This window comes from Pipistrellus hanaki (assembly GCF_964339955.1).
Source record: "Pipistrellus hanaki genome assembly, chromosome: 17".
Lineage (NCBI taxonomy): Eukaryota > Metazoa > Chordata > Mammalia > Chiroptera > Vespertilionidae > Pipistrellus > Pipistrellus hanaki.
In genome coordinates this window covers 42681647-42709620 of record NC_140519.1, presented here as the reverse complement: position 1 = coordinate 42709620, position 27974 = coordinate 42681647, and the positions used below count along the sequence as shown (strand labels likewise).

The window sequence follows — 27974 nt, the reverse complement described above, 5'->3', positions numbered from 1 at the left end:
TATGGTTCTTGGATATGATGGAGGAAAGTGTTTGAGTTCCTTTTTATTTTATTTTATTTGTTTGTATCTGTCTAGTTTTCCCAACGCCATTTATTGAAGAGACTGCTTTTACTATATCATTCAATACTTGTTTTATATATTTATGTCCTTTTGGTACTCCTTGGATGTGAATGTTGGCACACTTGATGGTTTCCCAAAAGTCCCTTAAACTATTCTCATTATGTAAATTCTTCCTTTTTCTCTTTTGATATTCTAGTTGGGTGTTTTCCACTCCCTTATATTATAGATCACTTGTACTATTGTTGTTCCATGTTAATTATTATTGATTTGAGAGAGAGATAAACATTGATTTGTTGTATGCATTCTTATATGTACCCTGACTTGGGATCAAACCAGTAACCTTGGAGTTTTGGGATGACCCATTATGTTTAATTCTTTTATAGGGTTTTTGGGATCCCTGCCAGGTCTAATTGCCCATGATTCTCACTTGAATATATAAGGACCTCTCATTCTTAATTTTATGTTTATAAAATTTATTAAAAACCTTTTTTAATTCAATAATCAGTTAAATTTGTTAAAATAAAAATTTACTTTAACACAAGCAATACTGCTCAGAATTTAAAAACTTACACCAGGTCTTATTTTTTTCTTTCCCAGCTATTAAATGTTTCGAGTGACTTTTAAAAAAAAAAAAGTGACTTTTTAAAAAAGTGGCCTGGAATGAACACATCTGATTCCTACAGTTGATGTGTTGAGTTGTATTTTTCTCTCCTCTCCATCTATAATATTTTAGTAGGAAGGAAGAACTTTGGAATCTCAGTAGCAGTGAAGCTTGTAGCCACATTATTGAAAATATTCTTTATTCTACTGGGGGGGAAAAAAGAATAAGGAGATAGCTATGATAATTGCTAGCTGGTCAGCTTTTAAAGGGTTGAAAAGACAGAGAAGCACATGTAATTAATTTTTCATCGTTGAGTACTGTGTCAGGCACCTCTCCCAGCTCCAATCTGTCACCTTCTGTGGACTCTGTGACAATCACTTGTCGGCAGTGGTTATAAAAAGATCTTTGTTTACCTTCCTTACATCATTAGAATGTCAGGAGTGGAATGCATTGTTTCAGTGCATACCTGGTGCAGTTTCTCATGCCTACGATACATTTATTTGCAGAATATCCAGTTCCTCCATTGACTTGCTCTCTGGGCGCTATTAAAAGAAGAGAATCCCTTAGAAATAGTTTTCCATCAAAGTGAGATGGGAAACTCTTGAATTGAAACCCCAAATGCAGGAGGAACTGACATGGATGGCTTAATAGCTCCTGTAATTCGGGGCCCCTGACTACGTTATTTTTTTTCCCCTTTACTAGTTTTAAAGTTTGTAATATCCTCATTATTAATTTTTTTTTTTTCCTAAAAATATATTTTATTGCTTTTGTACAGAGAGGAAGAGAGAGAGATAGTTAGAAACATCGATGAGAGAGAGTCATCGATCAGCCGCCTCCTGCACATCCCCTATTGGGGATATGCCCGCAACCAAGGTACATGCCCTTGACCAGAATCGAACCCGGGTCCCTTCAGTCCCCAAGCCGACGCTCTATCCATTGAGCCAAACCAGTCTCGGCCCTCATTATTAACTCTTAAAAGAGTATAAAATATAATGAGGAGAAAGATATTCCCATTTACACACTTCAAAATCTAGATGAACCACTATTATTAGTTTGGAAACATACACATTTGTATGTGCTTCGAAATAATGTGGCATATTTACACCTGTACCGTCTATCTGTTCTGTTCTATATTAACTTTCCAAAATGTCATTGGAGTTCTCCCTATTTATCTCATTCTTCTAACTTCCACATGATGTTAATATAATTGTAATTTAGCAATTTCTTTATTTTTAGACATCTAATTTTATTTTCTCTAGTAAATAAAAGTTTCTGTTGATCTTTTAGTACTTATATTTCTGCAGGACGGCTTAATGATAATTTATAAAATAAAGATAATTTGTAGGAATAATATAACCTATATAAATAAGATAAGCAAATTCCCAAAACAAGAATATATTTTACAGTTTTGGTAGAACACCAGTAATTTCTAACCTCACATGATTATTAAGGCATTTGAGGCTATTGGAAAACTCTGTTGTGTACATATACAAGCTATTTTGGCCAATTCTTTGATACATAGGCAAGTTTGAGATTGCACTCTCTAAGCTAAAAAGATATTAAATCAGAAGATTTGGAGTTTGTCTCTGAAAGTAACATTTTTTGTAATTCCCTCCATTTAAAAAAAATGATATGTGTCCGTTTGATTTCAGATTAATGCAGTGTATTAATCTGAAATCAAACCAGAACACTTCAAAAGCTAGGGATTGCTTCTTTGTATTGCTGTTTATTATGTGCCAAATATATCTTTAAATGTAATGCTTTCAGAGTAAGCAAGCACCTTACTCTTAAAGAATTAACATTCTAATTAAAAGAAAAGGAACTTAGCTAAAATACATGTGCCAACCTTGATAAAGAAAGTAACCCTGCCATGGCTGGTGTGGCACAGTTGGAGTGACCTCTTGTATGCTGAAAGGTCACAGGTTCAATTCCCTGGTTGGGGCATCTGTGGGAGGCAAACAATCCATATTGATGTTTTTCACATTGATGTGTCTGTCTGTCTGTCTGTCTGTCTCTCTCTCTCTCCCTCTCCCTCTCCCCCCTCCCCCCCTTCTTTTTCTCTTTTCCTTCTCCCCCCCACCAGAAAACAAATAAAAAATAAAATAAATAAAAAATAGTAAAAAATCAAAAGAAAATAACCCTATTTTGCATCTACTTTCCTATTTAAGCATTTCCTTGGTGTATCTTTAAGGGATTAAAGTAGGCCCAGTGGAAGAACTGACATTTGTATATGAATTTTACTTAACAATATAGGCTGACTTTTGATTTTCTTTATGCGTCAAGTATTTTCTTAAATACCTCTTTTTAAAATATTTTCCACTGAAAGCAAAACGTTGTATTAGCAATGTTTTTTATTTGCATACAAAATAATCAATCAGGTATCCCTGGAAACGTAGACCATAAATACTGCTAACCAAGGAGCTATAACAGGTTGCTCCTACAGAGTGGTTCCGGTTTGTTGGGGGAAGGAGTATGATGGAGTCATACCTGTGCCTTCCATACTGTACAATATTCCTATTCTAAAAAGGCAAAACTGTATTTTTTAAATGACCATTTTTTTTTCAAAAGTAACTTGTGAATGGACAGTGTCTTCTGCTGCTTTGCCAAGAAGCACAGATTCCCATGTATCACAGTGTTTTGCTGGTTTCTTCGTTCTAGTATTTAGCATTCTGTTACTTTTTTAAATGCATTTTTGTAAACATGTATCAGGATCAGTGGTGTTATGATTTTGTGCTTTCAGTCAAACAGCAAGATTACTTTCATAATAACACCTGGTGTAGGATTCAGTTTTCACAATTAAACATGGGGCGTGCCCCAGCCTGGCGGCTCAGTTGGTTGGAGTGATGCCCTGACAAAAAAAAGGGTTTCTGGTTCGATTCCCCGTCAGGAGGCACACGAGAGCGCGCGATCTGTGTTTCTCTCTCTATCTCCCCCTTCCTCTCTCTAAAGTGAGTAAAAACATATCCTCGGGTGAGAAATATTTTTTTTAATGGGGCTTCCTGGAGGCTCTTTGTTTTGAGTAACTAGCCTGTCACTTCACGATGCTACTTGAAACATGATAACTGCAGTGGCGGGCTGTATTCTATACCCTTTAACGTGGTTGGATTAAATGTAAGTGTAGTCACCGAACCATTTTGACAGTACATAAATTAGCTGACGAGGTGAAATAGATCCTTAGAAGATGTCTTGAAGCATTCTAAAATGTTTTCATATCCATTGGTTATTTCACGTTTCTTTGAAAGGTGGATGCATGTACATAAAGAAGTTTATACAGTCATGGCGCCACATTAAGGATGCTTCGGTGAGAAGTGGCAGTGATGGATTGCATATAGAGAGGCAGTTCCACAAGTTATAAGAGAGCTGAACGTTTCCCAACCCCTTCTCACATCCATCATAACCTCACTGCAGATACTTGTCACGCTGTTACACTTGTCTACAGCAGGGGTGGGGGACATCCAGTCTGCGGGCCCCATAGAAGGCCCATGAAATCATTCCGCGGGGCCCTGCCAGGGCATTAGGGGTAAGTTAATTAGACCTTTGAGCAAACAGAGCAGGCCAGTTTCTAAGTTGATTATGTTGTATGGCCCTCAAATGATGTTATACGTATGCAAATGTCCCATGGCAGAAAAAACGGTTCCTCACCCCTGAGAGTATTTAGCACTGTAACCACCTGCACAGGTTTGTAGCGTAAAAGATGCATGGGAACCGAATGTCACCCCAAAACGTGTCTTTGGCATTGGGATTAGTGTAGGCTGAGGAAGACACAGCACACAAGCTTTGTGCAGAGGCAGTGTCGTAGCCAATGAGGTTTATTCCAGGCGTGATTATTGCTGTTTTTTTTTGTGTGTGTGTGTGTGTTTTTGTTTGTTTGTTTTTAAAGAAATAGCACACAGGGAGACTCTCTGAAAACCAAGGTGAAGTTACTCTTTGTAAAAGCTATTTATGATTGTTAGGAAAATCTCTCTTAGTAAGAAGATCCCTTCTTGTGAAGAAGGGAATGATTTTTATGACAAAAAGAAACTCTTGGTGCTGAATACAACCATATTAAACCTGCAGGACAAGCTTAACCTTGTTTACTTTGCTTTTCCTGGTAACCTATTCCCCCCCGCCCCATGTGATACTTAGGTTGGTGGCTGCAGCCATTCTGGGGCATTATTCAGATCTCCTAAATCTCTTCTATGCTTACAGAAAGTATACATGTCATTAAGCTTTTGTTTTTCTCCTGCTAATCTTTTTTTTAAATTTTAGTATCCAGTTATATCGATAGTAACCAGTCCATGAGAAGTCAGGGAATTAAATTTCCAAAGAGTACTGAAAAGTTAACCTTGCTGAAATGTTTGATTTCAGATAAAAATTTAGAGTTAGTTCAAAAAATTTTTTTATAACACCCCGCCTGTATAGCTCAGTGTTTGAGCGTCTTATCTGTGAATCAGGAGATCATGACTCAATTCCAGTCAGGGCACCTGCCCGGGTTGCAGGCTTGATCCCCAGTGGGGGACGTGCAGGAGGCAGCCAATCAATATTCATTCTACTTGATGTTTCCATCGCTCTCTCTCTCTCCTTCTCCCTTCCTATCTGGAAAAAAAAATTATAATAATTTTTTTAAAAATTTCCTATATGAAAACAGTCATTTTCCAACTAAAAGGTCTTTATAACCCTTTGGGATTTAACGAATCTTAATCCACAAGGATCTGTGTAGTAATTTTGTAAGGCAGTGGGAACCAGGTGTCTTTCTGCAGGACTTCTCATGTTTCCTAAGCTAATGTGTTATGCACATCCGGAGGGGAGAATTTGTTCTCTAATCTTTTTACTTAACCTATTTCTTTATCTGATAGATAACGTTGTGGATCCTCTCTTCTCTAGAGAAATATGGCAAGTCCTCAAATGATGAATACTGTCATGCTATGACTGTACATTTTAGAATGCCACCCGATAACATTAATCAGTGTCACCAATGTTTAGTAATTTGTAATCCTTTGTAATAAAAGGGTAATATGCAAATAGACCAAACAGCAGAACAACTAAAGTGTAATATGCTAATGACATGCTAAGGCTGCTTAACTGCTTGCTATGACGTGCACTGACCATTAGGGGGCAGACAGCCGACCAGTCACTATGATGTTCACTGACCACCAGGATTGATGCTCTGACCAGTTAGGTTAGCTTGTTGCTGGGGTCCAGCCAATAGGGACTGAGCAAGATGGGCTCGACACGCCCTGGAGCCTCTTCCGTGGTCCTTCCCCTGCCCGATCATGCTCCGGTGGGGTCCCTCCGCCTGACCTGTACCCTCTTGCAATCCAGGACCCCTTGGGGAATGTCCGAGTGCGGGTTTCAGCCCAGTCCGTAGGCCACTCCCCTTGGGCTCATGGCTGGCAAGGAGTTTCTCCTGATCTGGATTGATTGGGTGTGAGCCTGCTACAGGCATGGTGGGGTCAGGATGAGTGGGAGCAGCAGGTCAGAGCTGCAGGCCAGCCAGAGGGACCCACCTGTGCACAAATTCGTGCACCAGGCCTCTAGTATTAAATAAATGAATAAAGGGTATGTGACATACCCTTCTTTTTCTTAGAGTGTGTAAGTGTCTTGGAATCCTAGCCCTCAATTCACAGAATTTTGAATGACTCATTAGGATACATTGAACATTATGAAATTAAATGATATAAATTAGTATCTGGGAAAATGTAGGATGGGAAGCATGATTGAATGGTCTCACAGTAGACTCTCAAGCAACTAAATTAGAATTTCAAAACTTTAAAGGAAACAGTTTTTCTCTACTTTGGGGGGGTTCAAAAAAAATTTTTTTTTTTCCTCCTAAATATGTATAAAGGACGTGGAATACTGCAGAGGAGGAAATCTGGGACAACTTTATGATACATGCATTTGTGCGTTAAATTCAGTGATTTCTTGACACGTGTGGCTTGTGAAGGAGCCTCAGCCACGTCATAAGGACTGTCTGTACGGCAGCAATGCTCCATGGTGCTCCCGACGCAAACCTTTGGTAAAGCCCCTCGCCTGCTGTTTTCGCTTCATTTCCTCTCACCCCACCTCAGTTCTTTGTTCAGGCAGCTCAACAAGGTTTTCTACCCTCTCAAGTGCAGTGCCCTGGTTAATTTACACGATGCGGTGTGATCTTCCAGCACGCGAGACCTTTGAATTCATTGCTATATTGACTTGTGGAAGTTACATTATTGACACTGTGCACGAGAGACACTGATAAATATTGACACTTGAGAATCTGAGACCTAACTAAAAAGACAATGGATGTAAGCAAGAACCAAAAACAGTGACTAACAATTGAGCATAAAGATTAGGATGAGCTTCTGGTATGGTCTGGCTTTGATGGACAACTCTTACATGTGTTTTTGCTGGTTTTTTTATTTTTTATTTTTTATTGATTTCAGAGAGAGAGAGGGAGAGTGAGAGAGAGACTTTCAGTGATGAGAGAGACTCATTGTTTGGTTGTCTCCTGCACGCTACCCACTAGGGATCCAGCTTGCAACCCACGCATGTGTTCTGACTGAGAATCAAACCGTGACCTTCTGGTTTAAAGGTGGACACTCGACCACGGAGCCACGCTGGCAAAAAATATATATTCTTTTTTTCAATGTTTGGTAAAAGTCACCTGTGGAGCAGTGTCTCCAGCTGACTCTAATAGGCAGACAAGTTGAGGATCACTGCTTTAGACACTGGAGCTGGTAAAGGCAGCTTGATGTCCAGTACTACTTTCCGGCTCTCCCATATTTTCAAGATAGTGAAATAGAACGATGGTTATGGGAATAGCAAAGGTGAAATAACAAATGATTGCATCTTATGGTTTATGGAATAACTTGGTATGTTTGATCACTGAATCTGCAGAATGAGTCTGTGGAACTCGGGAGGTGCCATCATCCCCATTTACCAACTGATTTAATTGACGTTAAAAGAAATCAAGTGACTTGCTCAGGGCTACTGCGCCAATAGGGAAACTGAGTCTGGAACCAGATGCACATCTGATATCATTCCTATTGATCATCAGTTAGGATCATGTAGGCTACAGACTCTCAAAGATTTTTAGTCCCTTTCATTTTTGTGTTTGCTTGTCTTTGAAATGGGATAATCATCTCCTTAGAAAGATTTATAAAGGTTAATAATCGAAAACGGTGGGTCTTTAAGCTAATAACAACTTATTTTAAAATTTCTCCATGGTCACTGACTGTGGTGGAAAACCGGTTGGTGGTGAATCGGATGGAGCTTATTTTATGATATGGCGGTTACTGAAGTTGCCATCCAAAGAATGAGGTGTTCACTGGGTCTGTGCTCCCTGGGGGTGACGGCAGAGGGTCTACCTGGAGGAACCGGTGCGCCAGCTCTCCTGTTGTGCTCATGGTGATTGACTTTCCTTTGCTGGCAATCTTTTCCAGCTCACCTGCCACCTCTCCTCCTGCTTTTCAGTCAAGTGGGAAGGGATGTCTCCAAAGTGCCGTAGTATTTTTGTGTTACTGTGCTCACTTCCTGTGCTGCACCTTGGCTTGTGTGTACGGGTAAATTGGGAAAATCACTTCAAGTGCTTTCTTTCGGTGGCTGTGGCTATGGCTGTGGCTCCTGTTAGTCCTGCATATTCTAGCCTTAGTATTCCTGACGACGAGCCAGTTAATCATCAATGAGCGGGTTGTGGCGGTGGTGCTTTGTGCTTGAGTGACCTTACAGGCTTACCTCTCTCCTTCCTGTCGCTTTAAGAATCTCAGCGAGAACTGAGTCTGAGGAAGCCCTGCACTGAACTCTCTGCGCTAACCCTTCTACCTTTTACCTTTAGGCTTTTCTGGAAATACGGTGTTCTTGCCTGGCTTGGGGGAGAGAGCTCGGGTGATTCTGAGATCACCTTGAGAGAGCCTGTTACCTTATGTGACTCATGTTTTTGGGGTGAATATTCAACGTTGTCTGTTCCTATTGGTTCACTGTACTTTCTCTTCCTTTAGCCCCCCAGGTTCGCCCAATAATCTTGGCTACTTCCCTACAGCTGCTAATCTTAGCGGTGTCCCAGCACAGCCTGGCACGGTGGTCAGAATGCAGGGCCTGGCCTACAATACTGGAGTTAAGGAAATTCTTAACTTCTTCCAAGGTTACCAGGTCAGTAGCTTGAAGAAGAAAACTATTCAGTGCCCTTGATACTTGAGTTGATTTGCCTAAAGAATGCAGCGAGGAAAGAAACCTATTCGCTAAAGTTCATGTGTGTACAAGTGCTATTCGATTGCTGATGGAGGCAACACACAACCCAAGTCTGTCAGTCAGTCCGTCGGGAGGACCAGTGTGCGTGCTGACTTCAAGCTCATCCCTCTGACAAGATGAGGGCTTTTCCACGCTATGTTTATTCTATTTAATCTGTTGGTGTTTTTTTTTTGGCACATAAGCAGCGTGATTCTATCCATCTAGGATAGGACTGCCTTTTTTTTTTTTTTTTTAAATATATTTTATTGATTTTTTACAGAGAGGAAGAGAGAGGGATAGAGAGTTAGAAACTCGATGAGAGAGAGTCATCTATCAGCTGCCTCTTGCACACCCCCCATTGGGGATGTGCCCGCAACCAAGGTACATGCCCTGGCCGGAATCGAACCGGGATCCTTCAGTCCACAGGCCGACGCTCTATCCACTGAGCCAAACCGGTTTTGGCAAAGGACTGACTAAAGAGTTTTCCTTGAAGTCAAATTCTTTTTTTTTTTTTAATCCTCACCTGAGGATATATCTGTCCTTTATGTGTTCATTTCTTTGTTTTTATTGGAGAGAGAGGACAGAGAGAATCGTGAATCTGTTCCTCCTTCTGGGGATTGAACCTGCAACCTTTTGGTGTACAGGAAGACACTGTCACCAGCTGGCCACCTGGGGGGGCCAAAGTCAAATTCTTGATTAACAAAAAAAAATAAAAAAATAAAAAAATATTTAAACGTGGTGTTGAAATGGAATATTTACAAAGTTGTCAGAGGGCTCTACGCCTATCCTGAAAAGACAACAACAAAGGAAGCTCAATGAATCTTTCGTTAAGAACCCCTTAAAATGAGCTATAGGATATTCATTGAGCCTTTTGTGTAATCATCCGCAGTTAATTCTTGTGAAACTAGTATTACTCTTGTCACTCTACCACGGCCTGTGTCCATCGTTGTTTTCCAACTTCACCTAAAGATTGAGCTTTTTCTTGGTAAGATCTCTTTAACATTGAGCAAAATCCCCTCATTGCCATCTCATCTGAGCAGGTATCTTTCCTTAAGTCACATAATACTTAGAAGTGAACTTTTCTTTCTTGCAGTAATTAAAAATCATTATCCGACGGCCTTTTAATTGCATTAAGAGCAAAAATTGTCTTTCTTTATGAAGTTGAACTTCAGTCTTTAGAGTTGGGAAGCCTTTATAGGCATGATTGTCAAATCCTAAAATAGCCCTTGATCATTTATAGCATGGCATTTTAAGGGTTGTGCCTATGGGGGGGTTTTTTGTGTGTATGTTTTGTCAGATAGCAGTAGATGCTTTGGTTTTCCCCCTAAACGATGAAGCTGCCTAACAGAAGCCCTAGCAGAGATGACTCAGTAGTTGAGCTTCAACCTATGACAACCTATGAGCCAGGAGGTCAGGGATCAGTCCCCTGTAGGAGGGCTTGCAGGAGGCAGCCGATCAATGATTCTCTGTCATCATTAAACTGATGTTTAAAAGTTACTTTCTGGCCGGGACCGGTTTGGCTCAGTGGTAGAGCGTCGGCCTGCGGACTGAAAGGTCCCGGGTTTGATTCCGGTCAAGGGCATGTACCTTGGTTGCGGGCACATCCCCAGTAGGGGGTGTGCAAGAGGCAGCTGGTCGATGTTTCTCTTTCACCGATGTTTCTAACTCTCTGTCCCTCTCAATTCCTCTCTGTGTAAAATCAATAAAATATTTTAAAAATAAATAAATAAAAGTTACTTTCTGAATTTCATATCTGATTCATTAGGTTATGTAAAGAATAGAGAATTTTATCAAAGGTTATTACAAAGGTTGCCTAGCCCTGGCTGGTGGTTTTCAGTGGTTAGAGCTTCAGCCCACACACCAAAAGGTCTCGGGATCGGTTTCCAATCAAGGGCAAGTACCTGGGTTGCAGATTTGTTCCCAGGCCTCAAGTCAAGGTGCATGGGGGAGGCAACCAATCCATGTCTCTCTCTCTCTCTCTCTCTCTCTCTCTCTCTCTCTCTTTCCCCATCCCCTTCCATTCCATCGAAAAGCAATGGAAAATCCTCAGATAAAAATATATTTATTTTTTTGCTTAATCTCATGGAGTAAACATTTGAGTTTTGTATTTCCCCCCATTGTTTTTCAATTCTAGAAAGTAACAAGCTTCGGGTAAAGTTTTAGGTTTTAGTGGTCAGCTGAATTAATTTGTTATTTTGACTGATCAACTTTTTACATTCACACTGAATAGAATTAAGCAGTCATACACATACGTTGGTTATGAGATTAAGCAAAATTGCTGCTATTTTGAAGAGTGCTCTGGCTGGCTTTTGTGGGTATTTATTCTACCACAAATAAGTAATAACAATCATTTCTAGATTTTTGGCTGAAATACTGGTGTGCTTCTGAGTTGTGATAAAATAACTTCAGTCTTCAGCAGTTTGTCATCAAGATTGGGGTAGAATTATCTGATATCAAAAGCAGAATGGTTGCGCAAAATGAATTCATCTCTAGGCATTTTGGCCTTCATTTGTGAAGTGCCTGGAATTTACGATCTGGCCCAATGAATGAGGAGTATGCAGGGACCTGGATTTTTCAATTCAGTATATCAAATTATTGCAGTGTCTTTCTTTAGTAGTAATTTGAGTTCTAAGATAGTTTCAATGCATCCTTCAAAATCTTTTCTATTTAACCTAAGTTCTTATCACTCTCACATAAAAGCTCCTATTTTCTACTTTCTCTTAGACTTCATAATTTTTAAAAATAAATTATTTTTATCTCAATTAAGAACTGAAAATAACAGCCATGCTTTTGAGCAGCTGTGAAGCTTGGGAGATCGGGCCGGGCTGAGTACATAGGATCGCATTATCCTCTCAGCGATTCCACCCTCCTGCGAAGGCCGTCCATAAAAGAGATTGATCCTAAGAAAAAGTAATAGCCACTAGCTAGGGGATTTCAGATTCTTTTTTTAAAATGTATTTTATTGATTTTTTTACAGAGAGAAAGGGAGAGGGATAGAGTTAGAAACATTGATGAGAGAGAAACATCGATCAGCTGCCTCCTGCACACCCCCTACTGGGGATGTGTCTGAAACCAAGATACATGCCCTTGACCGGAATCGAACCCGGGACCCTTCGGTCCGCAGGCCGACGCTCTATCCACTGAGCCAAACAGGTTTCGGTGGATTTCAGATTCTTTAGATACCATTTTGTCACAAGACCAATCAATCAGAGGATGACTTATTTTATCTTTAATTACAGTGTATTTCTTGCTGGTTGCTGATTTAATAGTTATTCATTTGATTTCTGGTTATTTAGCATTTATTATATGTAATTATATAATTTACTTATATTAAGTAAATACTTGATAATAATTGGTTGAGAGAATGAAATCTCTCCATAGCTTGATTTTAGTTTTAAAAAAATCATATATCTGCCAAAACCGGTTTGGCTCAGTGGTAGAGCATCGGTTTGCCGGCTAAAAGGTCCCAGGTTCGATTCCGGTCAAGGGCATGTACGTTGGTTGCCGGCACATCCCCGGTAGGGGATTTGCAGGAGGCAGCTGGTCGATGTTTCTCTCTCATCGACGTTTCTAGCTCTCTATCTCTTTCCCTTCCTCTCTGTAAAAAATTAATCAAAATATATTTTTAAAAAAATAAAAAAATAAAAAAATCATATATCTTGCCCAGCCGGTGTGGATCAGTGGTTGAGTTGTCGACCCATGAACCAAGAGGTCTCTGGTTTGATCTCAGCCCAGGCACATGCCTGGGTGTCGGTTGTGGGCTCAATCCCCAGTGGGGTCTGTGCAGGAGGCAGCTGATCAATCTTTCTCTCTCATTGATGTTTCTATCTTGCTCCCTTCCTCTCTAAAATCAGTAAAAATATATTTGAGCCCTGGCCTGTGTTTCTCAGTGGATAGAGCGCCCACCTGGAGATGGAAGGATCCCAGGTTTGATTCCGGCCAAGGGCACATGCTCAGGTTGTGGGCTCGATCCCCAGGAGGGAACGTTCAGGAGGCAGCTGATCAGTGATTTTCATCATTAATATTTCTCCCTTTCTCCCTGCCTCCCTCCCTCTCTTCTTCTTTCCCTCTTTCTTCCTCTCTGAAATAAAAATATATTTAAGATATATGTTTTTGAAAATACGTATGTCTTGATATAATAACGGCATATATCATTCTCTATACATACATTATTTTTAAATACAGTTTTTTGAATTATGTTTCACCCATTCAGCAAAATTCCTTCTATAAAACTACTCCAACTTTTCCATACTTCATTAAGGGGGATGGGGGAATGTAAGGCTGGAAAAGGCAGGGTTTCCACAAAAGACGGGATTCTGACGGCCTCGGCAAGATGCAGGGTGCGGGTTCTGCTATGGAATTTGAGTCTCATAAAGTTAAAGTTCCCGAGTTAGGCCCATTCTGAGGAATGAGATTAATAGAATGAGGGCTGCATTTATGAAAATAAAACATTTGATGATGAGAATGTCATTCTGACAATGAAAACAAGCCTGTATTTATATTTTAGTTGATGTGTCTATTGTTCTGAATGGACTCTTGAGAATTCTTATATTAATTCCTTTTAAGTTTTTCATTTGCTCTTTGCATGATCTTTTACTGTCCATGATTTTGCATTTCCAGCAAATGCTAGACTTTTTTCATGATCTCTTTGGGCCTTTCACTGCTAAGATTTTTACTTGCTGTCTTACTGAGGGATTAGAGCAGTATTACAAATACATGGAATACTATTTAAAGTTGACAGGGTTGTTAGGACACGTTTGGTTTATTTTAGAATATGTTGCAAATAGTTGGTGCTCAAATATTTGCTATCGAGTGGTATCATGGAAACTGTACTGTTAGCAGGCATGAAGTATTTGGAGATGTTTACTGTGCGGTGGTGGTGGTGGCGGTGGTGTGTGTGTTTAATCTATGTGTTCAATCAAACTTCCCTCCCAGAAGGGATTTTTAAGGTATTCAGACATGTTAAGTAACAAATGAAGACTTGGGATTAACAGTTATGTATATGGCTGTACCAGTTTTAACTTGTTTTCTGTCGTCTAAATGCCCAATAATTCGGTTGGTGGATCTCTTCAGTTGAAATACTAAGCATTCGTAGTGACAGTGTGTCCATCTTTTGATCCTGTTTGTTTTAACTTGCATTTTAGTATGCAACCGAGGATGGACTTGTACACACAAATGACCAGGCCAGGACTCTACCCAAAGAATGGGTTTGCATTTAAGGGTCCCAGCAGGTAGACCGCCCTCAGAAGAGAAGGTAAGGCTCTGTGATATGAAAGGTCAATTATAAAGGGCTAAACAAACAGAGGTCAGGAATCAGAACGTGTTTTCTTAGGAATCAGGTGAGAAGTTTCCTCTTCCCCCTAGTGTGATGGAAGCGAGTCAGAAACACGGGAAGGGATGGAGACCACAGTTAAGATTGTCATCTCAGTAGGTGGTACCTAAGCAACATTTGTGGATAATAGTAGGTTGCTTGGGATAACGGGAAACCTTCCCATTGGGAAATTCTCTTGCTGTATCTCATGTGGACTATTGGTTAGCATTTGCCTCTTCTGGGTATTTCGTATAAGTGGAATTCTATGTGACCTTTTGTACCTGGCTTCTTTCACGTCACATGTTTTCGAGGTTCATCTACATTGTCGCATGTATCATTACTTGATTCCTTTCTGTGGCTGAATAATACTTCATTGTACAGATATAACACATTTTGTTTATGCATTTATCCACTGATGGACATTTGTGCTGTTTCCATCTTCTGGCTGTTGTGCATACTAGCATTTTTTCTAGCATTTATTTACACGTATTTAAGTATTTGTTTTTCCTTTTGGGACATATGTGTCTAAGAGTAGAATCGTTGAGTCATTCTATTAAGTGGTAAAATATAACATAAAATTTACCATTTTTAAAGTTTATAGTTCTGTGGCATTTAAGTACATTTCACATTGTTGTGTAAACATCGCTACTACCGTGTTTCCCTGAAAATAAGACATCCTCCAAAAATAAGACCTAGTGCATGGAAAGATAAGACATCCCCTGAAAATAAGTCCTAGCGCAACTTTGGAAGAAAAAATTAATATAAGACACTGTCTTATTTTCAGGGAAACAGGGTATCTAACCCCTAACTTTTTTCTTTTCTCCAACTCTGTTTACACTAAATAATAAATTCCCATTTCTCTCTTTCCCCTGGCTTCTCCCACTCTTTCTATTTTAATGCAATAGACTGTTTTGGTTACTTCATAAGTGGAATGACACAATATCTGTCCTTTCATAACTCGCTTTTCACTTAGCATAATATTTTAAGGTTCATCTAGGTATAATTTAAATGTGATTTATTCCAAAGTGATTGCAAGGTTTTTGTTGCACATCTTTTCTCCTTTTCTAAAACTAAATCTAGAGGGAAGGAACCCTGATAAAGTTCCTTTGAAATTAATTGGGATTTTTTGTTTGTTTGCTTTTTTGTTTGTTTTCTATTAACAGATAGCCTTTTCTTGAAGGGTGATGCATTCTGGGTGAGGCTCCTGAAGAGGTGGAGTTGTAGGAATATGCTCAGGCATTGGGGTGGTTTATTTCTTTTTTATCATTATGTTTGCTGAAATTGGCTTGCTGACATGTTGTTTTCAAATTTTGTCAACATTTTCATGGTTGAGGACACTGTGGGCTTCAACCATATGGATTATAAATTGAAATTGATGTTGCCAATAAAATGTTGTCCTTGAGAAACCACAATTGGGGACCTATACTCTCATTCTGAAGTTGTAGAGACTCCAGTTCTGAGTTGGAAGTGATGGATTCTCTGTCATTTTCGGTGAGGTTTCAGAAAGCATCATGCCTAAATGCTTAGCAGTGGGACTATGGAGGATTTTCTAGTGTGGTTCAGAGTGGTAGGAACCCATTCGTCTAGCCTCTTGGTACTCATTTTGGTTCATACTTTGTCTTTCCAAATGTTCTTAATTCAAGCCCTTAATGCTGTCTATGAATTTGGTAAGTCTAATATCTTGTAAAATGAGTATATTGAATAAGAGATGATTATAAAAGGAACCTTTTGATATTACATTAGAAATGTTCTAAATTGACTTGGTATATAGGAGGATCCTCTCACCAGCTGAGCCACACCAGCCACACAGTGCTTTTATTTTAAAGTTTCTGTGTGGTGTATAACTGAAATAGTATAGTGGAACCAATACTGTTTTCGGATTTTGAATCTGCCAATTATTCAGCATCTATAGGATTAATTGCTCTGTGCCTCAATTTTCTCATCTGTGAAATAGGGAAAACATGGTAATCTAAAAGGGTAGTTGTGAGGGTGAAATAACCAAACTAAAGGTTCCTAATCAACTACATGCTAGTCTTTGGCATGTAGAGCTCATGTTTGCTGCAGTGTCATGCTTCCGTGCTTCTTATTGATTCAGTTATTTTTGTTTGAAATTAATGGTTTTATTTCTTTTAATAATGATATTAATGTCTAAAATCAGAGGGATGCTATCATAACTTGGGGGCCCAGGCTAAGGAATGAATAGAATAGTCTCTTCACAAAGGAGTTGAGTCAAGTAGGGAAATGGAAACATACAGTACTCTATGCATGATAATACAAAGGGTAGGTAATGGTTGAAATTCAAATTATTGCATAACTTTCATTTGCCTATGCTGTACTCGCCAAGAATTTGCTGTATAAATGCCAACTATGTGAACTACCTTAAGGCTTTTTTTAGAGCTTTTAAAATTGAAAATTATTACATTTTTATGGCTGCTAAGAATTTAAGATTTTCGAGACTATAATATTTCCTTTTATTCATTTCCCCACCTCAGTGTTTGAAAGATGTATGGTGATCCTGAAACCATCAGACACCTCATCAACTTCAAGCAATGTCAGGGGAAGCTCGTCTACACTCAGGCTGCAGTATTTTCAGCAAACATGATTGGACAGTGGGCCTGCGCCCTGTCTTTTGGTGGAGTGGAAAATTTGAGCCAGTGAAGCCAAATCCTTCTAGAAGCAGAATGCCTGGCTCCTTGCTGATTGCATTTAAAATGTGAAATGGAAATTGGATGTCTCCATTACTTCCAGCCGATGTGGCATCATAGGTATTCCTTAAGTTTTACGTCTTGGGAGGAAAAATACTCCACTTACATGTCTACTATCTCCACCAAAAACTGTTATGGCAACTTCATTTTTGTGTGTTCACACTCTTCTCTCCATCTCCCTACTTGATACCCAATTATGTCCTCTTATGAAGTAATTCAAGAAAAAGGTCTTGGAATACTTAAGTCACAAACTTAGAAATAAAACTAATATTTTCTTAGTTTCTTTGCCATCATGACATAGTTAAAAAAAACACACACACAATGAAAACATTTTAAAAATACCTTGGGGGAAAAAAAAATCAGAAATGGCGCATCCACCACAAAACATACATAGTTTAAAAGTTGGATCTTTCCCCCCCAGCAGATATCAGATGTAAATAAGAATGAACTCTAGGGGCCAAAATGCGAAACCAAAAATGAAGCAGCTACATGTAGTTTGTAATTTCTAGTTTGATCTGTAACTGAACAATGTGGCTTTCTATGTATTATTTTATACTGTACTTTTCTCATTACTAATGGCCTGGACTTGAATAAGAGTAATTCCATAGTTTTAAATATGACAAAAACGAGAATATTTGGACTGTGTGTTCTGAAAAGCAATGTACTAACTGAAGTGAATGCTTGTGTATATATTAAGATAGCCTTAAACCTTCTCTAATGCCTTAACTGTCAAATAATAAAACTTTTAAAGCCTAGGATTATTATAGTCAGCATGCTAGACTGAGAGGTCAACACTGGTGTGATTAGAGCAGGTACTGATGCTGTCAGTGTTTAGCTGTGTTTATGCTAGCTACAAAAGTGCAATATTAGACACTAGCTAGCTAGTACTGCTGCCTCGTGGAACTCCAGAGAGGAAAACAGGATTTGATTAATCCCAGTGCACGTTTCTTTAAGTTACTCACATTGTCCTTTGCTTGAATGCAACGCCATGCAGATTCTCGTGGCTGCTAATTGTTATTTACTTTGCATTACGTTGACTAACGCTTACAGAACCAAACAGCCCCTCTTCAGCTGGACAGGATTAGCCCTTTAACTGCAGTAAGAAAATAAAAAACAAAAAACAAAAACCATTTTGTGTGAATATTGGTGATAACTGGCACTTAAGATCAGAAAAAAAGGTCTTTATACTTGATGCCTTAAGATGCTGTCTGTCCAAAGTTCTGAAAGACTTTGATAGGCAAGTAATATTACAATGCTACTGAGTTTTTGTAGAATAATGCTTACATTTGATAATAAAACTCACCTGTTTAATCTCAATGTTTCCATTCTTTTTTGGTTTTTAGAAGAGCTACTAGTATAATGGTTGAAGGGCATTGGGTCAGCCATCTTTTCCTGAGGTGGTAAGATTTTCCCTTAAGTTTACTATCATAAGTATTTGTAAAAGCGATTATACATGCACTCCAGATAGAGTACAACCATCCCTAGAAGGTTAGTTATTGGAACTTTGTGACATGTTTAACTTGTGGAAGTTAGAGATATTAATATTTGGTCCCTCCTGCGTTTACTGGAATTCTGTTTGCTTGACAACTGGAAAACCTGTTTAAGCCACATAAAGTAACACAATTAGAACTTCAGTGTTTCTGAATTCCACATAGTTTCTTTTTCTAATCACTCCTCTTGCTGATGTTAAGTTCTCCAATATTGCCTAGTCCAAATTCTACCCATTTTTGGGGGGAGGTATGGTATAGTCTTTCGCCTGACTTCTTCCATTTCAGAGCTACATATATATATATATATATATTTTTTATTTTTTTATTTTTTTTTAATATATTTTATTGATTTTCTTACAGAGAGGAAGGGAGAGAGATAGAGAGCTAGATCGACCAGCTGCCTTTTGCACACCCCCCACCGGGGATGTGCCCGCAACCAATGTACATGCCCTTGACCGGAATCGAACCCGGGACCCTTCAGTCCGCAGACCGACGCTCTATCCACTGAGCCAAACCGGTTTCGGCCAGAGCTACATATATTGTCATTATTACTTATTTGACATAAAATCTTTTAAAAAAATATTTTTATTGATTTCACAGAGGAAGGGAGAGAGGGATAGAGACATCAATGATAGGATCATTGATCAAAACAAAAGTCATTGGAACTAAACAAAGCCAGCGCCATCATTTTGCAGTGTCCAACCAAACTTCTTTTTGTGGAGATTTATAGTCGAGAGTACATTGCAGTTTTTTGGTGGATGACCAGAAAATTTAAAATCAAGTATCTACTGGCCTTCTGGACTCTGGGCACACCCTATTAATCTCCTACATTTGTTCTTCCTGGGAATGTCTGCATCTCTCTACATTAATGCAATTTCCCTCTCAAAATTAAAGATAGACACTACTGTTTCTGATACTTAGACATCCCGCGCAAAGCCTCATTGGACTTTTTTTATAATATATTTTATCGGTTTTTTTAGACAGGAAGGGAAGGGATAGTTAGAAACATCTATGAGAGAAAAACATTGATCAGCTGCCTCTTGCACACCTCCTACTGGGATGTGCCTGCAATAGAGGTACATGCTCTTGATCGGAATCCACTGAGCCAAACCGGTCAGGGCCTCATGGGACTTTTTTCCTTTTTTTTTTTTTTTTTTCCCAAATGAAAAAAGCATCCAACAATCAAGTTTCTAAGAAGGTGTCAAGTGGGGAATGATAATGTTTAATAATCCAGAAATGAATTTACTAAAAGGAAGCGGAAGCATTGTCCATTTTTCCCCCCTGAGGAAGGAGTAGAAATCTGTGGTGACCAAAACAGATTATGAAGCCTTAAAAAGCAGTATTCTCATAAAGGAATCATATTTTTTTTAAGCCCTCAGACTTTAGAGAAACGGAAAGATTTTATATGTTGTGGGTTGTTTTTTTTTAACCTAAAGATTGAATAAGATCTCATATTTCTGTAAGAAGCTATTTTCTTCACTTGATCCAATACTGTATAGAGCAGGCAAATTTATAATTAAGTCTATCAGTCACCCTGGTGATCTTGAAGGAACAACAGAAGGAATAGACATCACCTCAACAGTGGTCCTCATGGTCACTGTATTGTTATTCTCTGAAGTGGAGCTTTTGCAGAAGTTCCTCTAGTCATCAGGACACTGGTATCTTCTGCCCACGGATTCATCCTGCCATAGCTTGAAGTTTTCAAGGTCCACACATTGTGTTTTTTCTGTTTTGACCCAGGTCTTTTCTGGCCCACTAGTACCTGCCATGGTATTTCTAACTTGTGTCCAATGTTGCTTGACACCAAGACATGTTCAGGCAGCCAAAAGCATAAAGAGTTCCTGGAACTGTTTTTTGCACAGTACTGAAAACTGACAGCTGCTCCCCAAACAGCCTCACATGACAAAGGTGCTATTAGGAGATTCTTGCTGCCTGCTAAGAATGGGGCATCCATAATTACCTCATGACTTCAGTGAATTCGAATGCTTTTTTTACTCTTGCTGTAAAACTGGCGTTTTGTCAGTCCTCAGGAAAGTTCCTGGTGTTTAAGAACGTCATCTATATACATAAAAGCCTAAGCCACTGAACTACTGAACCACCGGTGGACTGGTCGCTATGACATGCACAGACCACCAAGGGGCAGAGACTCACACAAGAGCTGCCCACTGGTGGTCAGTGCCTCCACAGTGGGGGTGCTGCTCAGCTGACCTGGATGAGAGGGGCGGGATGAGCGGAGGTGCTCCCAGGCCGCCTGCCAATCGTGCACCAGGTCTCTAGCACCTAATAAAATTGAAGACATAAACAGTTTGACGAGTTAAAAATATGTTCAATTGTGAATACCCCATCATGCACAAGGACCCCATCATGCACCAGGCCTCTAGCAACTAATAAAATTGAAGACATAAACAGTGACGAGTTAAAAGTATGTTCCATTGCTGTGGAATACCTTCTAAGTGCATTTTGCCCCCTGCATAGATGATAGTATGATTGTTTTTAAAAATATCATGAGCCTGGCCAGTGGCTCAGTGGTTGAGCCATCGACCTGTGAACCATGGTTCCATTTCTGGTCAGGGCACATGCCTGAGTTGCTGGATGGGTCCCCAGTAGGGGGCATGCAGGAGGCAGCTGATCAATTGATGTTTCTATCTCACTTCCTTTCTGAAATCAATAAAAAAAATATTAAAAATAATATCATGAAATACAGCTTTACTTGGTTAACTAGTTTGGGTGGTTGGACACACTGAGCTCCAAGTACAAGCTTTTTCTTTCTTTTTTTTTTTCTAAATATTTTATTGATTTTTTAGAGAGGAAGGGAGAGGAACAGAGTCAGAAACATCGATGAGAGAGAAACATCGATCAGCTGCCTCCTGCACACCCCCTACTGGGGATGTGCCCGTAACCAAGGTACATGCCCTTGACCGGAATCGAACCTGGGACCTTTCAGTCCGCAGGCAGACGCTCTATCCACGGAGCCAAACCGGTTAGGGCCAAGCTTCTTTCTTGTCACGGTCCAGAGGCTTACTACACCCAAGCTCTCACCCCTGTGGGTGTTCTGCGCTCTGAAAACACGAGCATGCAGACGGGCGGCCCAGGTCAGGCCCAGGGGTCCCTCTGCCCCGCTTCCCTTCTGCCAAATGGGCGGGGGACCGGGTCCGGGACCGGATCTGGAAGGTGTACCTGACGGTACCCTCGAGCTCCCTGAGTCGAAACTCAAAAGTCACGAAAAGCACGCTCCACCTCCCGCCTTCTCCGTCCGGACGGCCCTGGGGAGGGGCTGCCGCGGGGCCATCAGCCCTGTCTCCCTCCCCCCCCCCCCCCCGAGGGGGCGGCGCCCGGGCTCCCAGCCGCTTCCCTGCCGGCGCACCCGCCTAACGCGCCCGCCGCTCCCCGCTCCCCGCACTCTGGTTCCGGGCCGCCCGGGGACGCGATTGGCGGAGACGCCGGAGGGGGCGGGCCCGGAAGTGGGGGCGCGGCGGCGCGCGCAGGGAAGGCGGAGCCTGCCCGCCGCGCGGGAGCCGCAGGGAGCCCGGCCTCTGCTCCGCGGGAGCGATGGCGGAGGAAGGCGGTGACGGCCCGGGGCCCAGCGCTCCGGCGGGCGCCCCCGGTCGCGGGCAGGAGGGCCCGGGGCGCGCGGCGCCGGCGGCCTGGGCTGCGGACGGCGGGGCGGCTGCCGAGGGAGCGGAGCGGACGGCCCGAAGTTTGGCGGGCGGAGGTGGGACGCTCGGGGGGCGCGGGAAGTTGGGAGCCGAGCAGGAAAAGCCAAGCGGCGGGGGAGTGGCCGAGGGCGGGCGGGGAGCAGAGGATGCTTGGGTCTCAGTAAATTACATCTGTAAAGGGTTTGTTTTAGAAGCTTAGGAGCGTCCGTCCACCCATGAACCCGGAGGTCACGGTTAGATTCCCGGACCGGGCACAGGCCCGCGGTGCGGCTCCGTCCCCGGTAGGGGGCGTGCAGGAGGCAGCCGGTCAGTGATTCTCATCATGGATGCTTCCCTCTCCCTCTCGGAAATCAACAAAAATTTATTAAAAGTAAAAAAAGAGAATGGCGTTACGAAAAGTAGCACAGCCGTTCCCTGGCTGGTGTTGCTAAAAAATAAAATAAAATAAATAAAAAATTTAAAAAGTGTAGGTAGGCACTCAGTGGCTGTTTGAAAGCGATCATTTAAAAAAATATATATGTATTTTATTGATTTTTTACGGAGAGTAAGTGAGAATCAGAAACATCGATGAGAGAGAAACATCCATCAGCTGCCTCCTGCACACCCCCTACTGGGAATGTCCCCTTGACTGGAATCGAACCTGGGACCCTTCAGTCCGCAGGCCAACGCTCTATCCACTGAGCCAGACCGGCTAGGGCTGAAAGAGAGAGTTCTTTGACCAGGTGCGCAGGTGAGAGGCGGTGGAGGGGGAGAGGGGCCTCCGACCACGGCCCCCAACAGAGACAGGAGTTTGGGAGGCGGTGAACTAGCGGAAACTGAACTAGGCCAAGTTCACCTTACAGGGTCGGAGCGGATGGCTAAGGTCGTTGGAGATTAGGAGGGAGAGCCGGGAAGAGGGATGTGGGTGGGGTGGAGACCGCGTCCCCCGGCCCCGCAGGGGGAATGCCGGTAAGTTAGTTCTCTGCAGTGTTGAAGCTTAGGAAAGGACCGGTATGGGAGAAATGGGGAGCTGGGAGGCATGATCGGAAACATGCACGCCATCATAACTTCACGATGCCATACTAGCTTCAGGAACAGGTGTGTAATAGGATGGTGTCACTTGATGGAGCGGTTTTCATTTTGGTGGCAAACATGACCTTTTTTTTACCCTATTGGCTGGAGCTGGTATTGTGATCTATTTAGAGTTAAGTCTTATTGGCCCAAGAAGTGCAAGGAGGGCGCGTCAAGAAATCAGTGAAAAGCATTTTTTAAGACATAAATTGTAAGACTTGTCTGCTGTCCTGTGTCTTGCTGTTGGTCCCTGTGCTCACAATTGGCTTTCATCGTTGCCTTCTCTTCCTTGAGTTTCCAGAGTGTTAAAACTGATCTAAATGTAAGACAAGACACTCTACTTAAAAACAGCTTCAGAAGCAAGACTATTTGTGGTCGGTGAGGAAGAATCTAATTTCATTTGTTGCCTTGGTTTATTTTATCTTCGGCTGCAGTATATTTAAAGCATGTCTTGACTTTTTTTTCCTTTTCCTTTTCTGACTAATTGCAAAGCTGTGGGGGTAGGTTGATGAGCTAGTTTATCAGTTTCCTTGAGCAGGTTCACGCTCGAGTTCAAGCAGCAATTTTCACCTGGTGTGCTGCAAGAATTTTTAAAACGTGCAATAGCTGACCTTCTTAGTCAGCGGCACTGACTGCTTTCCCCCTTAGGTTGTCAAGGAAAAAGAATGACAACAGCCCACACAATAATAGCCGTCTGGTGTGAATGAATCAAAATTATACCTATTTTTTGTCAGATCAGCAAAAATATGTATTTTTGTGTGCGCCACAGAATTTTAGTAATTAGTTTGTGTGTGGCATGAGGTGAAAAGGGTTGAAAATCGCTGAGTTAATACTCGAGGGAAGGGTGGGAGGGAAGGGGTCAGTGGAGGGAGAAGCGGGGGGGGGGGGGGAGTCTGTTAATACTTTCAACAATAAAGATAAATTAAAAAAACTAATACAGGGTACTAAAAGTCTTTAATATTATGCATCACATAAAATGACAATATAGTCACACAATTAAAAAGACCATACTGCCCTGCTGGTGTGGCTCAGTGGTTGGGCACGGACCTGTGAACCAGGAGGTCATGGTTTGATTCCGTGTCAGGGCACATGCCCAGGTTGTGGGCTAGATCTCCATTTGGGGGCATGCAGAAGGCAGGTGGTTGATGATTCTCTGTAATCATTGATATTTCTATCACTCTCTCCCTCTCCATCTCTCTGGGGGAAAACAAAAAACAAAAAACACCATACCATTTTGTAAAAATTAACTTATGTGATATAAAGTAAAAAATGATTTTTGGTTATAGAATTACAGGTATTTCAAAGCAATACATCTTATATGAAACAATCGATGCAGTTTATTTAGAATATAGTTTCACTCAACACATTGTTTTTAAAGGGTTGCTTCTCTTTTTAAATTTTTATTTTATTTTATTGATTTCAGAGAGGTAGGGAGAGGAAGAGAGAAAGAAACATCAGTGATGAGAGAGAACCACCAATAAGCTGCCTCCTGCATGTTTCCCACTGGGGATCGAGTCCGCCACCCAGGGATGTGTCCCTGACCGGAATCAAACCCGGGACCCTTCAGTCCTCAGGTGTCAGACTCTATCCATGGAGCCAAACCAGCCAGGGTAACACATTTTTAAGTTACAGAAATAATTGGATCCTTATTGTGGTAGGTGCTGGGGTAAAATGGTCACCGGTGAATAATTGAATTCTTATTTATTATAGTAATGCTATTTATAGCAGGCATGTCTGTATGCCAGGCATTCTGAGTGTTTTACATTTACTTAGGACTCAGTCCTTTTCCTCCCCCAAAACACATGCTATTTTGTATTCACTTGTGTTAAAATTAGACTAAGTTTTCTTGTATCCCCATGTACTCTATATCTTCTTTTTTTTTTTTTCTTTTTTTCTTATTCACTTGGATCCTCTTCGTTGTCCCACTTTTTCTCTAAATAAATTCTATTTAGGAATCTCATCTTCCAAAAGGTGTCTTCTTTGCTGCTAGGGGTCAGGGTGTTTATGCTTCCTGAACAAAATGTCAGAGCAAAGAAAGAAGTGACAGCCTTGAGTAGAGCAGTATGAACACCTCACGTGGAAATTGCTATATTCTGGATGGACATTTGCAGGCCTCTTTGTATTCCTACTATCTCATGTAAAGATCACTGCACCAGAAATAGCAGGTTATTTTTGTGGCTGTTACTTTCATTTTTTTTCTTCGCAATGCGCCACCGGTGCCTCAGTTGGTTAGAGCATTGTCCTATGCACCAAGGTTGTGGGTTTGTTTCCCGGTCAGGGTACATGCAAGAAAGCAACCGATGATACATAAGTGGAACAACAATTCCACATTTCTCACTGTAGAAATCAATTAATAAAAAGTAAAAAAATAAGATGCCCAACTGGCATGGCTCAGTGGTTGAGCGTTGACCTATGAGGTTGGCCAAGATATCATAGTTCAATTTCCGGTAAGGGCACATGCCTGGGTTGTGGGCTCAATTCCAGTGTGGGGTATACAAGAGACAGCCGATCAATGACTCTCTCATCATTGATGTTCTTATTTCTCTCTCCTCTGAAATCAGTAAAAATACATTAAAAATATAAATAAAAAATGAGCCAGGACCGGTTTGGCTCGGTGGATAGAGCATCGGCCTGCAGACTGAAAGGTCCGGGGTTCGATTCCGGTCAAGGGCATGTGCCTTGGTTGCGGGCACATCCCCAGTAGGGGGTGTGCAAGAGGCAGCTGGTCGATGTTTCTCTTTCATCGACGTTTCTAGCTCTCTGTCCCTCTCAATTCCTCTGTGTAAAATCAATAAAATTAAAAAAAAAAAAAAAAGACTCTGAAAGCACTTGTTGAAGGTGGAACCGATACTGTCCTTTTTGTTTGGAGGAAAAACAGTTTCGTGATGAGTGTTAAAATAATTATTAAAACGTTATCTTTGGTACTGATAGGTGTTCGTGTGACTTTCACCTTAGTATAATGAAAGTTAATCATTTGGGATACAGTCAGAATAATTTGATACACATTGCAATAACTTTTCAAATATTTTAAGGACCAGCTATAGAACTGCGCCAAAGAAAAAAGCCAAAATCTTCAGAAAATAAAGAATCTGCCAAAGAAGAGAAAATCAATGACACTCCAGTTCCTGAAAAAGCTCCAAAACGTAAGTTAGATAGATTTGGAGTTTTTGCACTATTACAAAAATACAGTTATAGTAGGTAGTATTTTTTTACATTAATATTTTAAATGTAGAAACATTTTGTGATTAAGATGTGGTGGTACCAGTCAATTTCCATTAGGTTTTACTATAGAACAACCTCTAAAGCTCACTCATTTACAACACACTTTAATACAGGAAATTTAAGGTAGAAACACTGTAAGTCAGGGAGTGTCTGTATAAGATTTGGTTGAATGTATTGTTTCTAATAGTACTTGATAGGATTAGCTTGCTATTGTCTAAGACTTAATAAAAAATAAAAAACACACAGGAAAAGATCCACGTTTAGAAACTTTGAAGAACTTTTGCCAAACTGCCACAATAAATAAATTTTTTTTATGTGTTTCCATTGAGTTCTTACTATCTGCCAGGTGCTTTACACATACTATTGTAAACAGTAATGTTAAAATAATTGTATCATACAGATACTAATATTTGGATTACTGGCTATGGTTTTTCAAGCATTTTTATTATAATTCAAAATAATTTAGTGATATCTAAATAGGCTTTAATGTCTCTAATATCCTGTGCAAATTAACATTTATGAAATAATATATTGAAAATAGCTATGATTTTAGTTTATCTAAACAAATAAATCAACAAGTTGATTTTTATAAATTTCCAGTCATTCAGTAGCAGACCACTAGGCTTTGGGCCTTAGGCCCATGCTTATATTTAATCTTAATAGCTATAGCAGGACTAAACCATCCTGTGTGTAGGAAATCCAAATATATTTTATGTGATCTCATCAAGAAGTTGTTACATATACATAACAGTTGTATATGAAGTTTTAAATACATAATCATCAAAAGTTATTGAATTGTACATTTTATTTTCTTTTTTTACAATTTGAATCTATTTTTTTCTTTAGATATTTGGTATGGTAGTACATTCTATTTATTTCTCTTTTAAATGAATTGAATTGAATTTTTAAAAATATGTTAAATTTATAGAAGAAATGAGCAGCCAGTATAGAATTCCCAATGGAGTTTTCCTTATTATTATTTAACTAAAGGCCTGTTGCATGAAATTTGTGCACAGGGAGGGGTTCCCCTCAGCTCAGCCTGAACCCTCTTACAATCTGGGACATCCCTATCGCAACCCGGGACCGCTGGCTCCTAACTGCTGGCCTGCCTGTCTGCCTGATCGCCCGTAACCACTCTACTTGCCTGCCTCATTGCTCCTAACCACTCGCCTGCCTGCCTGATCACCCCTAACCACCTCTACCTCAGCCCTTGCCACCGTGGCTTCATCCGGAAGGACATCCAGAAAGTCGTTCGGCTGTTTGGTCTAATTAGCATATTAGCTCCTTATTATATAGGGCATTAGTAAGGTATGTTTGTTACAATTAATGAACAAGTAATGATACATTATTTTAAACTAAAGTCCATATTTTATTCAGATTTTTTTGAGTTTTACATAACGTCCTCTTTCTGTTCCAGGATCCCATCCAGGATATATTACATTTAGTTGTCACGTCTCTCTAGGCTCCTCTCGGCTGGGACTGTTTCACAGGCCTTGTTTTTGATGACCTTGGCAGTTTAGAGGAATAGTGGTCAGGTGTATTGTAGGATGCCCCTCTGTTGGGATTTGTCTGCTGTTTTTCTCAGAATTGCACTGGGGCAATGGGTTTTGGGAAGGATGACCGTAGAGTTAGAATGCCATTTTTATCACATCATATCCAGGGTGCATACTAACTTTTGATTACTTTTTCTTTTTTAAT

At 40.6% G+C, this 27974-nt stretch overlaps 2 protein-coding genes across 5 annotated transcripts in view; both read left to right on the top strand.

The window, feature by feature from the left end:
- ESRP1 (epithelial splicing regulatory protein 1) overlaps nucleotides 1–18173 on the top strand; it is a 54834-nt gene extending 36661 nt beyond the window's left edge. For 2 of the 4 annotated variants that reach the window (XM_084864707.1, XM_084864706.1), the window contains exons 14-15: nucleotides 8614–8764; nucleotides 16646–18167. In XM_084864707.1, coding sequence (XP_084720833.1) covers nucleotides 8614–8764; nucleotides 16646–16666 — 172 coding nt within the window. In that variant the 3' untranslated portion in view covers nucleotides 16667–18167. Of the gene's footprint in view, nucleotides 1–8613; nucleotides 8765–16645 lie in introns of all 4 variants that reach the window. The other 2 variants (XM_084864709.1, XM_084864708.1) reach the window with 1 other exon arrangement.
- Nucleotides 18174–21825: 3652 nt separating this feature from the next.
- DPY19L4 (dpy-19 like 4) overlaps nucleotides 21826–27974 on the top strand; it is a 30135-nt gene continuing 23986 nt past the window's right edge. The window contains exons 1-2 of the mRNA XM_084864705.1: nucleotides 21826–22060; nucleotides 26087–26197. Coding sequence (XP_084720831.1) covers nucleotides 21898–22060; nucleotides 26087–26197 — 274 coding nt within the window. The 5' untranslated portion in view covers nucleotides 21826–21897. The remainder of the gene's footprint in view (nucleotides 22061–26086; nucleotides 26198–27974) is intronic.